The sequence below is a fragment of the Fusarium vanettenii genome (genome assembly GCF_000151355.1).
Source record: "Fusarium vanettenii 77-13-4 chromosome 8 genomic scaffold NECHAsca_17_chr8_1_0, whole genome shotgun sequence".
NCBI lineage: Eukaryota > Fungi > Ascomycota > Sordariomycetes > Hypocreales > Nectriaceae > Fusarium > Fusarium vanettenii.
This window is the reverse complement of record NW_003315868.1, coordinates 153,739-167,549: the sequence shown is the minus strand read 5'-3', so window position 1 is coordinate 167,549 and position 13,811 is coordinate 153,739. Positions and strand designations below refer to the sequence as shown.

The 13,811-nt window shown below is 47.2% G+C and overlaps 5 protein-coding genes across 5 annotated transcripts; 3 read left to right on the top strand and 2 right to left on the bottom strand.

The window, feature by feature from the left end:
- Position 1: 1 nt before the first annotated feature.
- On the bottom strand, positions 2-1,796 carry NECHADRAFT_46209 (uncharacterized protein; the record flags this gene model as incomplete). Its single annotated transcript, XM_003046823.1, has 4 exons — positions 2-252; positions 297-1,210; positions 1,276-1,651; positions 1,694-1,796. The coding sequence occupies 4 exons, from the start codon at positions 1,794-1,796 to the stop codon at positions 2-4; spliced, it is 1,644 nt and encodes a 547-aa protein (XP_003046869.1).
- A 1,766-nt stretch (positions 1,797-3,562) lies between these two features.
- On the bottom strand, positions 3,563-4,579 carry NECHADRAFT_46453 (uncharacterized protein; the record flags this gene model as incomplete). The annotated part of the gene is made up of 1 exon (XM_003046822.1): positions 3,563-4,579. One exon carries the CDS (start codon positions 4,577-4,579, stop codon positions 3,563-3,565), a length of 1,017 nt encoding a protein of 338 aa, XP_003046868.1.
- Positions 4,580-7,836: 3,257 nt separating this feature from the next.
- NECHADRAFT_45979 (uncharacterized protein) lies at positions 7,837-9,285 on the top strand (the record flags this gene model as incomplete). Its single annotated transcript, XM_003046998.1, has 1 exon — positions 7,837-9,285. The coding sequence occupies one exon, from the start codon at positions 7,837-7,839 to the stop codon at positions 9,283-9,285; it is 1,449 nt and encodes a 482-aa protein (XP_003047044.1).
- Positions 9,286-10,012: 727 nt separating this feature from the next.
- NECHADRAFT_83289 (uncharacterized protein) lies at positions 10,013-10,696 on the top strand (the record flags this gene model as incomplete). Its single annotated transcript, XM_003046997.1, has 1 exon — positions 10,013-10,696. The coding sequence occupies one exon, from the start codon at positions 10,013-10,015 to the stop codon at positions 10,694-10,696; it is 684 nt and encodes a 227-aa protein (XP_003047043.1).
- Positions 10,697-10,949: 253 nt separating this feature from the next.
- On the top strand, positions 10,950-11,456 carry NECHADRAFT_46149 (uncharacterized protein; the record flags this gene model as incomplete). The annotated part of the gene is made up of 1 exon (XM_003046996.1): positions 10,950-11,456. The coding sequence occupies one exon, from the start codon at positions 10,950-10,952 to the stop codon at positions 11,454-11,456; it is 507 nt and encodes a 168-aa protein (XP_003047042.1).
- Between the last annotated feature and the right edge of the window lie 2,355 nt (positions 11,457-13,811).

Genomic DNA, 13,811 nt, shown 5'->3' with positions numbered 1-13,811 from the left:
ACTAGCGAACTGTCTTTTCCTCAAACACCTCACGAAGAATGCGGTCCTTTTTGGAAACGTCCTCAACTCCGCTCCTGTCGTTAAAGACCTGATCCATCTCTTCCAAAGTCTTGCCGTTGGTTTCAGGGACAGAGAACCAAACCCAAATGAAAGAGAGCAGACAAAACACTGCAAAGAATACATATGCACCAAATCCTGTCTCACGAACCAGTGGAGGCGTGATAAGACCAATAATAAAATTATTGATCCAGTCTAGATTGTTAGCTGGTTCAAATCTGGGCTCATCTGTGACTTACTTGAACACGTGGAAATAGCCACACCCTTTGCTCGAAGACTTGATGGAAACACTTCTGCTGGCATTGCCCATGGGACAGGTCCCCAGGAAGCACCAAAGGCCAACATGTAAAAGAGTAAGAAAGCAACACTCGTCCAACCCTCTGCCTTGTGACTTGGCCAGTCGTCCGAGAACTTGCCAACAAGAGCAGCAATAATAACATGGGCAACAAGCATAAGGACGCTGCCTAGGAGTAAGATGGACCTGCGGCCAAACCGATCAAGTGTCCAAAGACTCGACAAGACGCCGATCAACTGCGTGACGTTGAGAACGCCCGACATAGTGAGTTGCATATTAAATCCGAGACCCATAGTGCCAAAAAGCGTAGGCGAGTAGTAGATCAGGGCGTTAATTCCAACAAATTGCTGGAAAAACATGATCCCAGCACCTACAAGGGTACGGCGCCAACAGCCTGGCTTGAGACAATCTGTCCAGCTCACAAACTCGAGACGCATTCTTCCTGAAATATCGGTACGTTGTGTGAGCTGGGGATGTCGTTCCTTGAGGATACCAGTCTGAAATCGTGCCTCGGCAATGATTTCCATCCATTCTCGTTGGACTCGGGGATCTGTCGCAGGGAGGGCTCGCAATTTGGCAAGATTGGCCAGAGCTTCGTCTTCTCTATCTTTAGAAGCTAGCCATCGTGGTGAATACGGGAGAAAAATTGCTCCAAAGCCAAGGACGAGACCAGGAAGGATCTGTAGGAGGAAAGGGAGCTGCCAAGACCAGTGGCTCGAGATATATCGAGTACCATAAGTGATATAAAAAGCAATAACGATTCCGGCAACAATTGACAGTTCTTCGAAAACGAGCAGTGTACCACGGATCTCTGGGGGAGAAATCTCAGAGATATACAGAGGAACAACCATTGAAAGCCTACAAAGTCAGCGGGTCCATTGTACATCACAGTCTGTCATATCACAGTCCGTCACATCACTTACTGTCCAATGCCGATGCCACCGATGAATCGACCAACCACTAACATGGCGTAGTTGACTGCAGAGGTTTGCAAAGCCGAGCCAATGGTAAACACCACGACTGAAACCATGATGGAACGCTTCCTAGAGATCCAATCGGCAATCCAGCCTTGATTGATAGCTCCAATAAACGCTCCAAGAGTAATCATGGCAGTCATGAGTCCTTTCTTGAATCCAGCACCGGGTGCATCATCAGAAACCTCTGGGAATCGATCAAGAAAGTGGTCCATGACCAGTGTAACGCTAATCACACCTTGGTCATACCCAAAGAGAAGACCACCAAGGGCTGAAAAGGCAGCACAAAGGGCCACGTATTGAGAGTTAAAGAGACCATGGAAGCCTAAAAAGTTAGTCATTGAAGCACACAGATCGATAAACATACCTGATGGCCCATATGGCTCGACTGTCAAGCTCAAGCCAACATTTTCCTCAGTAGCGACACCATAGTCAAGATCGTCCTTAACTTTTTCGAGTTTCTTAGCCATGGTAACAAATTGTAGATGAATGTCAATGATTTGGATGTGTCCTGAAGCAGTCTTTATAGTTTATCCCGCATAACGGCGTCAACAAGGTTTATCATAGTATCGGCACAACGACCAATTGACCCGATGTGATTACTCGTTTCTCCACGTCTCCATGGCGGGGAAATCTGGGGTCTGGGGTATGGTTGGAGTGCATGAGTCAAGATCCATGAAATGGTCTGCTTTTTTGTCTAGTCACGTTAGTTGGAGAAGACGGGAACGATTTCCGTTTGGTGAACACGTTGAAGCATGGATTCGGGCCTTTTTCCGATGACGTCGTCATACGACAAGTGGTAGTATCGGGATTACCTGTCCGACGGGACTAACCCCGACAGCATGAGTCCTTATCTCATACCGGAGAGAATACCGTTGGTTGGATTTGAGCTCGGTAACTGAATTGAGGGGTTACTTTGTCGTTGATCTTGACGATTTTTTGACTCTCACGCTGTGGTCACTCGCATACAATACGCCAGTATCCTGACGAATTTAAACCTCAATTCGCCTCAAGGTAATACGTAGCGTGTTATAACACTCCCCGGAGAGTCACATTCCCAAGCCTTTATTCCCTTAAGCACGTTAATACCAGCCCAGGCCGGAGTGCACCGGAGGGAACCTCAACCAAGCCAAATCTAGTGCCAAGCGCTTCCTTTCAACAATCTCACGTACTTTAGCTCTCTTTCTTAAGTTCTTTCATCTTTTGATCACTAATCATGCACTATCGGCATTTTCTCCGATAACATTGAAGCCCAACGTCCTTGGCATGTTGGGGTAAGGCGTGAGGTAGTAATTGCAACGATCAGGGGTTTCAGCATCAGATCCGCATGGCATATGGTGGATCTAAATGTCGAGGGCCGTTTCGGGCGACCTTGCTATGGACAGGGTTGTATACGTTAACCGCGGTAGTTTTCAAGGGTTAATGGACGTCAGGTGGTTTGCCTGCTCTACTTGATGTATTCGCAATGGACTGCCGCGCGGGTCGAGAACTAGAGGATCACCAGAACATCAGGGGGTTAGCTGCCTATTTCCTCTTAAGCATAAGAATCACCTAAAATTCACCATAAAAAGGTAAAGATGTATATCTTCTTTCTCTATTTCTACTTTATGTATTATCTTCAAGGGAGGGTAAGCTATCAGGTTGATACCATGGTATCTTGTTTTCTTCGACCGGGATAGTCTGCATTCTTTTACAGTATTTAAGCTATCTCAATGACCTGCCATTTTGCGACAAAATAGCCCAAGTTCTCAATAAATAGTGTGTCACTGACATCATGCCAACCATCATGTGGTTGCTGTGATTGATCACAACGGGGCTCAATCAGGGGCCCTGGAAGCTAGTCATGACAACAAGTGCTTTGGCACATGCCAAGCATATGTGGGATGGTTAAAAATCTCCGACGATACAAGCCTTGGATAAAATCCACTATCTAATTTGATACCAGTACCACACAAAGTCGGTTCATCATTGAGTCGTTCACAGCCATTAGCATACCGTATAAGTTCTCAACACAGTAGAATAAGAGATATAGTACTCCTCGCATACGCAGTCAACTTCTGCTATTCTCTGATGCCCTCTAAACACATCTACCATACCAACATCGTAATCCCATATTCACCCGATCCTTGGCATTTCCCCGGTCCCAAAATATTCCTTGTGAGCCCAAGGATCTTGTCCGTCGGCCTCGCATGATTGACTCCATGATTCATGCGTGTTTCTCGATCCTGGCATTGGTTCATCCAGCCCGACTTGGTCCCAAGATTTTAAGCATTATTGTCTCGGTCTTTTGAACCACCTGACCTCCCAATTCAACTGCCACCACCCACTTAAGTCGATGGAAACGACGAATGTTGTAAGTCACAAAACTCGGCGTGAAAGGGGCAGTCCCTTGATGCTGGGGACAGACATTATGATACTGATCCAGCCGTAAATCAATCAGGTCTCCAATGTCAATGAATGAGCCATCTTCCGTGCATGGAATGTATACATCCTGTCCTCGAATGGAAATCCGGTTCATAATGTCAAGATCTGCCTCAGATTCCTCCACCCTTGTGTGGGCATCTTCACAAATGACCTCTGTAGTAGCAATAATCTGGATCGATATCCACTTCAGTTTGATCTTTGGAGGGATTTTCTTGATATCATCGCTCGTAAAATTGCGTTTCATGATAGCCTGAAGTCGAATGGGTATCGGGGTAGGGTCATTGATCTGAATTACCTCTGGCATATCCATCCGCAAGTTGAAGCCAAACTTTGGCACGCTAGAGGTCTTCATGGCTTGCTTTATGATCTGAGGCAATGAGAGCTTGGCTTCTTCCATCCCAGGAATAAGCCCGTAGGACACGATAGAATAGAAGTAGATCCGTGTAAGGAGTCTAGAGCCTACGAGAGGACTGTGGTTTGTTATCGTGATAGGGAGCTTGGCCTCCTTACGGTTTTCATCCTTGCTCCGCAGACTGGCCCTGACAAAGTATTCGACAAATCCTTTAGTCTGTCCACCATCATAGAGTGTGAAAGTCGAGGGTAAAGGAATGTTTGTCGCCTTGGGTGACAGGAAACTCTCACTTTCGTTCCTATCCTTGAAATCTGCCGGGTCGACGTACTTGGGGATCGTGATAGCAAAGCGCCAGAATTTTTTATCGCCATCAGCAATATGAAGTGGCCCTTGATGGAGTGTCTGTCTGTAATGTCGGGGTATCAAGTCGAATAGACCCTTGTGTCTTGATAAACGGGTTTCGGAAATGACCTCCATTTTGGACACCGTCCATCCGACCAATCGAATTGATAACGAGGAGAGCTGAGCCATGAGAGGTCCCCTACAGAAGACGTATCCAAAGATTGTGTCTCCAGGGACAAACTCGGTTTGGCCACCTTCAAGGCGAATCCCCAACTCTGTGTTTGATACGGCGCGTGGCGGTGGCATGGCTGTTGGCTGCCTGATTTGCTTATCGATCTTGTCAGCTTGGACTGCGACGGGAGTCGACGAGCATTAATAAGTTTGGCAACAAGCTCAGCATGCCCTCCTCTTCTCGTGCGCATGACAGGATCTTCAATCTTGGCGTCTTTGACCCTGGTCTTTCAGATAATTTCAGGCGCCTTTGTTCAAAACACTTCAACGGGAAGGCATAAAAACAAAGGAGGAATAGGAACTTTCAAAATTAACAAGAATCACTTGCCAACAATGACTAATGTCCAAGCCACCAGATCTAGACCGACCAGGGCACCCTGCTCATGACTGCGACCACAGTGCGCCTGGCCTCACCCCGCATATGCAATGGCCGAGTAGGCCTAATATCTTGCTGACACTCCTCATTCTTTCACCTCCATTGCTTCACCAAGACGCACTCTACATACCATTCATTCTATCACAATGTCAAACTCAAGCTCATGTCTCAAAACTGAAGTGGCCAAGCTCGCCAAATTATCCAACATACAAGGCGGCCTTCCTCCCCTCATGCGAGGCCTTCCTGTATTGGCCATCTTAGCTGGAGAAGCTGTCGCCAAAGCCACTGCCAGTCGAAATCTCATCGAAGAACGGATGCTTGGAGCAAATGATGTGGTTTCACTACAAGGCCCACAAACGCTCAGTACGACAAACAAAGAATGGACAAGGCCAGGTGTAAAAGAGATGTGCCAACGGTGTGAAAGCGGAATAAAGCAGATGCCTAGAGGCTTCCATGCTTTGTGGATGCACAGGATTGGTCCCGACAACAGACCCATGACAAAGAAAGGCAACGGATGGGAATGATTCGGGGTATGGTTTCTAAACGCGTCTACACTCCACTCAGCATATACATCAGAATTGTTTAACACAGAACTTGATTTGAAGCCTCAAGAAGATTTCAAGGGGGTTTCTAATGTGAATGTCGACTAAAGACCCATTAGCTCTAACGATACGAGATACGGAATACGGGATACGCGGCCAATCACAGGCTAGAACGCGGCTGAAAAAGAAAAACGCGACGCGTCTGGCGTTCTTCAGCCACAAAGTCTTGGCATTCGCTGGTTCAACAGACAAGGGTATGAATCAAAGAGAAATATGCATCTTTTGAGATGAGCCACAATGCCCAAGCCCCTGAAAGCCAGTCGACAATGCATCAAGTTGCTCGATATGCAAACTTCAGCCTGGCTTAAACTTTTCTTTCAGTTGAGATGATGACGTGGTGTTTCATTGTCTTGTCCATTGTTTGTTGATGATTACTCTTTCATGGCCAACATTCGCGCGATGATCTCGCTAGAATGTGTTACATCTCCTAATGACAGCCAATAACCTTTTAACTTTGTCTTTTCAAAAGAATTCGGAAACATATCTCTTTATATTAAAACCTCAAAGAAATCAACTATTCACCTTGAAATCGAGTCTTGAACCGCTCCTTTGGAGCCATCACAGCTGACCTCAAATACGTGTCGTAGTTACCCTATACTACCCACTAGACAAAGCTGAAACCACAAAAAGCTTGCAGAAATGGGGCCACCCGTCTTGGCTTATGCTCAGCTGTCATGCACCAACATCGGGCATTAACAGCTGACCACGCGTAGAAGCCACCTTCTAGAAGAAAATAGCGCATGACGCCATTAGTAACCTACGGGAACCACGTCGGTATCTTAAATGGAGCGTGCTGGTCCGGCAGTTTGCATCATTCCTGGGGTATCAAGTAAAAAGAATTCAGTTTCATTACACCTGGAATCTAGAATCCTGGATATATCGTTTTTCAACGTAAGAGATTCTCCAGACGCGATGAATCGAGTCGAGAAGTCTCCCCGCAGTCAACAGATCTTGGGGAAGAGTCCATGTGTTGTGAAATATGACCGGACGCCCAAGAGAATTCCATAACCATAGAGCCAAGTCTCAGGCAAATTGTCCTGCCACCTCCCAGCGGCAAGGAGCTTCAGCTTCACTTCCCCGGCCCCGGTCAAGAACAGGTATGTTAATCTAATAGGACTGACTATACTCAGCGCGGTTCGAAATCGGCATCACTCCTAGAGACCGGTCCCCGTGTCTGATGATTGAGGCACAAATGCAGGGACTTCATGTTGTGGGTATTTATGGGGATCATCTTGTCAACAGCCAAGAAAGGGGGAGTTTTTAGTCATAGTAATACTCGGACCGCTTCTCCCCACAAATTTCGGACAGAGGCGAGAGGGAGGAATTTTGAAGGGGTAATGAAAAAGTTTTGTAGGGGTAATAAATAGTTTTGAAGGGGTAATAAATAGGTAATGGGTTGAAAAAGCGCGCAATCAAGTTGGCAATCAAAAAGACGTGGTAGGCCAAGATATTCCCCGTATCGAAAGATAATCGCACGTTACAGAGACGAGACTTAATATCTCAAGATATGAATGCGGTTCAATCAGACTCAAGACGATGTAGCTAAATCGGTGCGTTGATGAGGCTGATCAACACCCGACAGTCCGGCACTGGAACTGTGACGTCAATCGGTGAGACCGATGGCACAGGTAATGCAGAGCCGCTAACCGCCTCACGTTGGTCGCGAAATTGCCGCCAAGACATGCCGGGGCGAGTGAAACGAACAAGTGGAGTGAGGACACGCGCTTCTCGTAACCTTCCGACTGGCCCGGATCTCTTCCACTTGTGGGTTTTGTTCAGCATCACGGTATCCAGCATCACGGTGCAGGGGTTTCCTTTCACCAACACGGCCCGAGTAAGGCGACTCCTCCCGAACAAGAAGCTCCTGATTGATGATGATGCGGAATGGTATCCTTCTGGAACGCCAAGGCAACCCCCATGGGGCCGTGTCTTGGTAGCGGAGAGCGCGATTCCACTCCGCTCCGCCAAGTTATTGGAGAAATGGACTCTGACACGATTTATCGAGTCTTGACTTGATAACCGTGGAGCTGATTGCGGATCCTCTACCCCATTTCCCCAATCATTGTAGTGTCAGACCATGATATGTTGGACAATGCGTAGTTAGATATAAAGCCTCAAGTCGCCTTGAGTTGGTCTTCCATTATCCTCATCATCTTATACTTATCGACCTCACTCTACTCAACATGGAATCCAAGGAGATCCACACTATCAAGGGCAACCAGCCTGACTCTGGCTCTGATAGTGAAGCTATCAAGACTGAGCTGAATGCTCAAGGCTCTCAAGACTTCAAGACTGTTTCTCCCGAGTCTGATGACAATGCCAACATTTACTCCCAGGGGGGCAAAAACTTTCGCACTCTCAAGCGATGGGACACCATCTTTATTCTCTTTGCCAACCAGATCGGCCTCGGTATTCTTTCACTTCCTTCGACCCTTATGACACTGGGAATCGTCCCTGGTCTTATTGCCCTCATCGGAATCGGTGTCCTATCTTGGTACACAGCATACGAGCTTCTACAATACTATCGACTTCACCCACAGGTGGTCAATGTCGTTGAGATGACGAGATTTGTCGGCGGACCCTGGCTTGAAGGAGTTGCTGGTGTAATGATGATGATTCAGGTCATCTTTGTTGCTGCTTCAGCCATTGTCACGCTCTCTATCGCACTCAACACCATTAGCAGCCATGCCACCTGTACTGTTGTCTTTATCTTTGTGGCTTGTGCGGCTTGCTTTCTCTTATGTCTACCTCGCACTACCAAGTTCGTCTCGAACCTAGGAGTTCCCAATGCTGTCAGTGTTTTGGCTGCTTCTATCCTGGTCATGATCAGCCTGGGTATCAAGGGCCCTCGACAGGTTGACTCAATCGACGACTGGCACAGGGATATCGTGGTTATCGGACACCCAAGCTTTCGAGATGGTCTAAATGCCTGTCTCAAGATTGTCTTTGCTTATGCTGCAAACCTTTCATTCGTCGGTTACATGGCTGAAATGAAGGATCCCATCAAGGACTTCAAGTTCTGTCTCGCCTTCCTCGAGGGTAGCTGCATCACCTTGTACTCTGCCTTTGCCATCATCTTTTACTGTCTTGGTGCCGAGTATACCACCTCTCCTATCCTTGGTGCCACATCTAGCACCCCTGCCAAGGCCGCTTACGGTGTGGTTCTCCCTGCCATCTACTCGACTGGGCTGGCTTATGGTCACATTGGTGCCAAATACATTTTTGTCAACGTCATGAGATGGATGGGCGCAGTCCACGAGGTCACGTCTGATACTGTCAGGTCCTGGTCTGTCTGGCTTACCTCTGTTGTTGTCTTTTGGATCATTGTCTTTATCCTGTCCAACGCTATCCCAATTTTCGACTCAATCCTTTCTATTACTTCGGCAACTACTATTTCTTGGTTCACCTACGGTTTCAGTGCCGTGTTTTGGTTCCACATGAATTGGAACAACCTTTTCCGCGACTGGAAGAAGATCTGTCTTACCCTTCTCAACGCTTTTCTCATCATTATCTCGCTCTTTATGAACGCAGCTGGACTGTGGGCCTCTATCACAGAGCTTTTGGACCTTTTCAACGCCGATGACAGCTCGATCCGGGGTGTGTTTTCTTGTGGTAGCAACGCTCAGTTTTAGATTTGGCATTTCAGAAAGTTTATGCATTTAGATTGTTAGGGTAGCAGAATTTCATTGGTTTACATTATGAAGTGATAATTATGGCAGCGTTGCCGAGTTCGTATTGAGGTGGCAATGCCAAGCATTCAGAATCCTTGTCCGAAATGATGCCCGGAGTATCCGGACAAGGTCCTTCTTTGAAGTCTCACCGATTAACCTCAGGGTCCTTGGTTGTCCTAGTCTGCTCTCTGCGTGGTTTGATTGCTCAATTCTGTAGCCTAACAGACAGCACTTATGATTGGGTCTGATGTGGCATCCATTAAGCCACCATTACATTGTTCGCTTGCATTCTGTCGCTTAGCATGGCCTGTGTTGCCAGACCCTAGGCTTAGCAATCATTCACCATGAAAGATGCCTGAAGCATGCTCGGATGAAATAGAAGGCGAATCAGCCAATAGAATGTCACCAAAACGAATGCTGTCTGGTTGCGCAGTCGATAAATTTCTGGCTTCTGCGCTAGCAAAAGCCCGCAATTGCCGTCGCTGAATTGAGATCGATTGTGCGGGCGGTCATCTAATAAGCCTTCGTCCGTGGACTAAAAGCTGACGAACACTGTATTGGCCATGCAGAGCCAATACTGCAAAAAGGTTTCTTTAAAAGTGTCGGATCTTGCAATCTCGAATGTTCTGTATAAATCAAGCCCTCCCACTCATTCCTCATCTCACCACTGCTTCTTACCAACACCAAAATGGCTTCTCCCTTTTACGTCCCAGTTTCGTTGAATCACACTGCTCTTCTTCTCTCAGATGTGCAGACCCAAATTCTTGGTCGTTTCTCTCCAGCTGACCAGGCCGCCTACCTTGAGAACGTCCAAAAGATTCTCACTTTTTTCCGATCAGAGATTAAATCTCGAAGGACCCAACCAAACTCGGGCCTCTATGATGGTGTCCCAATGATCATTCACCATACTTTGCCATTCAACATCAACTCGAATGCGTTCGTATCGCCATATAACAAACTGGCAAAGTGGGTTGCGAAACTTGAAGCCAGTGGTGCATTCGCCAATGCCCCTTCAGACCCGAATCATCCACACTACGCTGTTCCTGAAGCCCTCGTTCCTGAAGAAGGCTGGGGTGGCAAGGACGAAATTGTCCTGGGAAAGCTGCAGCCCAATTGCTTCGGCTCATCTGATCTGATTGCATATCTTCGAGCTCGTGGGGTCAAGCATATCGTCTTGGTTGGACTTACGACCATGGGGAGCATCTTGGGAAGCGCGAGGGCTGGTGCAGACCTCGACTATCACATCATTTGTGTGGAAGAAGGAATTATTGATGATGAACCCGAAGTTCATGAATTTCTCATGAAGAGAGTTCTGCCAAAGTTTGTGGATGTGGTCAAGATGCAGGATGTGCTGGCTCTTGGTGAAGCTTAGGTCATGCAGTGTTTAAATGGATTAATTTCTGCCGCTTTCGATCTTTTTCTTTAGTATCACTACTGATCTGAAACAATTCTCACTCAGCCCACAGGCCATCAACCAATACAGCATTTGAACCTGCGCCCTGTGGTTGACATCCGAGACCCACCAGGATAGTTGCGCCCTGTCGCTGACAGTAACAGATACTATAAAGCACTGTGTCCAGAACATAGCCTCACTCATTACACTCGGCACAATTCAAGCCGCCAAAATGACTTCTCACCCCTCATCTCAAATAATCATACGAACCCATCGACCAGGAGACATGGGTCTTATAACTTACCAACATGGCATCCTCTACTCTAAAGAATACGGATTTGATCAACGTTTCGAAGCATTGATCGCTAGAATTACGGCAGACTTTATCGACAACTTGCAACCAAACTTGGAACGATGCTGGATTGCCGAAAAAGATGACGAGTTTCTTGGATGCATCATGTTGGTTCACGACAAGCAACCAGGTGTTGCCAAACTCCGACTTTTGCTGGTGGAAGAAAAGGCTAGAGGCCTGGGTGTGGGGAGTAGCTTAATACAGCAGTGTATTACTTTTGCCAAAGAGGCTGGGTACACACGTATTAATCTCTGGACGCAGAGCATGCTGGAGGGCGCTCGTCGATTGTATTCGAAGGCAGGATTCAATCTTATTGAGAAGGAAGACCACGATTCATGGGGTGTAAAGATGACGGGAGAGATGTGGCAAATGGACCTAACAAATTGAATAGGTTCTGTTTCCATGGCGAGAAGAATGAGGGTTTGCTCCGAGCGGTGAACGCACTTATTTGGTCGTTGGATATTGTCATACGGATGTCCGGCTTGGATAAAGGAATACTTGAAGGCTAGAACTTGAACAAACAATATGAAATGACTGCTGGATCAATCAGGCATTCGTTCTAATCACAAGTTCATTTGATAGTGAGGCTCTAGGCAAAGTCCACTGTAACTTAGCGGGCAGACTCCCTATATCCACTGTAAAATTAGCGGATTAAAGCGGGCTGTGCGGTCGAAATAGAGATAACCGCGGTCGGCAAGCGACACGAGTGATTGGTTCTCTAAGCGTCCCGGCCCCACATTCCTGAATAGGAATTACCGTAAATGGAAAGTTTTCTCATGATGACTAGATAGGTATGACAAGGCAAATTCTCTTCTTTTAAGTGGGAACGGTCTGTGGAGAGCATTGAGGCTCTTTAGCGGCTTGTAGGATTTTGCTTCCTGGCTCTGGATACCCTGATACTCTTAAACCAGAACCGCCAAGATGGTTATTGGGTAACCCTACACATTGGATTTAAATTCTCTTTGTGATTGAAGTACATAATAGGGAAGATTCTAAGTCATGGTTCTTAGAGCAGTCCTGACTGTACGAACTGTTCGGACTCTTGGGCTTGGTGTGGCTGGTGTTGGTTGACTCGAATTGATTGGATGGGCAGATACCCCAACGGTTTTGTGACACATGCAGCTTCAAGTTCTCGGTTCTTCGAGGTCTCAAGTTAAGAAGCGGAAGAAGAATGCTTTGCTAGTAATGTTCCTTCAATTTCTCGATTATCAGTGTAGATATTTACATGTCGAGACGACACAGTCAATAATCCTTCCATCTTGCACACTACTGGCCGCTACCTCAGATCATGGTGCCACTGGAAACTCCGAACTCCAATCTAAGCGAACACTGCACTTGTTGCGAGACCTGCTCAGTGACGGCTTTATGAAAGAAGCTTCAAGCACAAATTCAACTCAAATGCAAAGGAATTTTAATCGGTCAGCAAGTCAAGCCGAGCCCCAGGGTTACAATTGCAGAACGCCACCGCAACGTCGCGTCATCCATCGGATTGACATGCCATGCTTATCAGTCATGGATACACCAAACAGCAGCTGATGTGTTTCAAATAGTCATGATTCATTTACAACACACGACTACAAGCAGAGAAGCCACGGAAGTCCAATTTCACTTGAGTAACGCTACAACACTATAGGCAGTCATCCGGTGGAATCGGCCCCGAAATTTGGCGTCAACGCCTTGTAACTATAGCCCCTAGTCACGACTTGACGGATTTCCATGACCTAGGCGCAATGCCATAGACGGCATAATTCTGAACACGTAGATTATGACGATCCACGTCGGCCTGTCGAGGCCTCACCGCTTTGCCGACTTGAAAGCACAGCAGATCCACCAGAGTAGACTAGATGAGACTGGACGAACTGAGATGTGATAGAAAATGCAGCGGCAGACCCAACATGCGCCGTAGAACCGCATCTATAGCAACAGCTGGCTCGCAGCTATGAGACTTAGGTGGATGTTAGTATTGTGGGCTTAAGAACAAGAACAGACCACCAAAGTGAGGCCATCGTGATTGCGAGCCAGCCGCCTGGATTACCTTAAAAGGTACTCCGTACTCCGTACTCCGTGAATAGACGGAGCTCAGAGGCTGATCCACGCTGCACGGAGGATCATCTCCAAGCAAGGAGGATGGCTGCCACTATTGCAGTTTTGAGCTATTGGCTTGCAAACAATAGTCCATGAGGCCTCAACAAGTGCTGCGCCTGGGATTTGTCTACAAGTTTGGCGTGGCGCTCATACCTTGTACTAAAAAACAGGGTATAGGTCAAGCTGTGGTCAAAGTGGCTCGAATACCCTGCTCAAAGTGAAAATCCCTGTGATTCCAATTTGCTTCTGCATCTCTACACATTTTTGGCTACCAGCCTTTCTCCTCAGCATTGCCCCTTAGCCGAGAATCTGATCAGATGGTTGGGCTTCATGCTGACGATTTCCTCTTCTCCACAATATCGCTTGGTTTACCATTTCAAGGCTCTGCAGCTGTATGTTAGTTTCAATGATGCATAACCAAGGAATGATTTTCTCGTCAAGACTTAAATGCAACCCAATCGACCAAGACCGCTCACAACTAGCAACATCCCCGGACCGTCGGCATCACGAGTCAGTGCCTGCCTGTGATTGACATTGCAGCGGCAGCCGACTTAGATTCCAGGCACGCGCGGCTGTTTTCAAGCTTGAAGTGGGGCGTATGTATGTGAAATGAAATGTGCAGCCTCTGCATGGTATGTCCTGCAGGCCACGCAGTAT